Here is a 1,392-nt window from a genome sequence, read left to right on the forward strand (position 1 = left end):
GACAGGAAACTGTGATCAACCCACTAACACTAACACGGGACCAGCATCTGGTAGATTTGTGACAAGCCCTGAGCAGGTGACTTGAGAGGCTTCTACCCATGTGCCTTTGACCAAATCTGAAGATGGGAATATCTGCTAAGCAGGGCTCCAGAGAGGAGACACAAGGTCACTGTGCAGGTCTAGCCTGCCTCTGACCTCTAGTGAGTGCCAGAATGAACAGGGAACTTCCCAGGTTCATTAGTTCATTCCTCACATGAGACCCCAAAGATGCAGGGACCAGAGATGCAGGGGCCAAAGATGCAGGGGTTAAAGATGCAGGGGCCAAAGATGCAGGGACTAGAAATGCAGGGGTCAGAGATGCAGGGGCCAAAGATGCAGGGACCAGAGATGCAGGGACCAGAGATGCAGGGGTCAAAGATGCAGGAGTCAAAGATGCAGGGGCCAAAGATGCAGGGACCAGAAATGCAGGGGTCAGAGATGCAGGGGCCAAAGATGCAGGAGCCAAAGATGCAGGGGCCAAAGATGCAGGGACCAAAGATGCAGGGGCCAAAGATGCAGGGGCCAAAGATGCAGGAACCAAAGACACAGGGGGGGCAGATTTCCCTTTTGGGACTCTTAGGAAGTTGGTAACCCAACAGCTGGCTTGGCAACTCTTAAGTTCTCATCTGTGCAACAACCCTCAACCAATCTCCCTCTGCAGGCCAATCCCCTCCCAGCCACTAATGCAGAGTTTATCTGGTAAAAGACAGTCAGGAAAAGTAAACTTACCTTTAAAAAAAAAAAAAAGACATCAAGGGCCACATACAGCCAGTGGTGCAGAGTGGTCTCATGGTCCCACATCTGCACCGCACATTTAGCCTAGATGGGTGTTTGCACCTCTGGGTCTGACCTTGATCCTGAGCAGCTCAGCTGGCGAGACTGCCAGGAAACAATCTCTAGTCACCCTCGACATCACTCTGACAGCAAGAGCCTTAGGTCTTATGCTCAAATCCTGAGCAAGAACAACTCCCCCTCCCAAAAAGTGCCCATGGATTATTTAAAAGCATATCTGCTGATGGAATCATCCATTTTCCTGCTTTGCTTGAGATGATGTGCCCTGGCTCAGAGGAGCCTCTGTGGCCAAGGAGGCAGTGGGAAGCCAATGGCGTGGAGTGGAGCAGGAAGAGGTCAGAAGCCACCGTGGGGGTGGTCCTTATTTCATCCCTCCTCCACAGCCCACTAATCCACTCAACAACTTCTCAAACCACATAGGCGTAGACCAGTTCCTGGACTAGCTGTACTTTGTGCAGCTGCAGCTGCCCAGTTTCTCTCCCACTGCCCCACAAGAAGGCAAAGACATATCAAAGGTGAGTCCCCGGGAGGAAAGTGAGATCCAGCATCTGAGGCTTGCCT

At 51.9% G+C, this 1,392-nt stretch overlaps 1 protein-coding gene across 1 annotated transcript; it reads right to left on the reverse strand.

Moving 5' to 3' along the window:
• Window positions 1-242: 242 nt before the first annotated feature.
• Window positions 243-952, reverse strand: LOC116067892 (keratin-associated protein 10-3-like). The gene is made up of 2 exons (XM_031336893.1): window positions 890-952; window positions 243-614 (listed from the first exon to the last, which is right to left on the reverse strand). The coding sequence occupies exons 1-2, from the start codon at window positions 950-952 to the stop codon at window positions 243-245; spliced, it is 435 nt and encodes a 144-aa protein (XP_031192753.1).
• Between the last annotated feature and the right edge of the window lie 440 nt (window positions 953-1,392).

Source organism: Mastomys coucha, unplaced genomic scaffold (genome assembly GCF_008632895.1).
Source record: "Mastomys coucha isolate ucsf_1 unplaced genomic scaffold, UCSF_Mcou_1 pScaffold22, whole genome shotgun sequence".
Classification (NCBI taxonomy): Eukaryota; Metazoa; Chordata; class Mammalia; order Rodentia; family Muridae; genus Mastomys; species Mastomys coucha.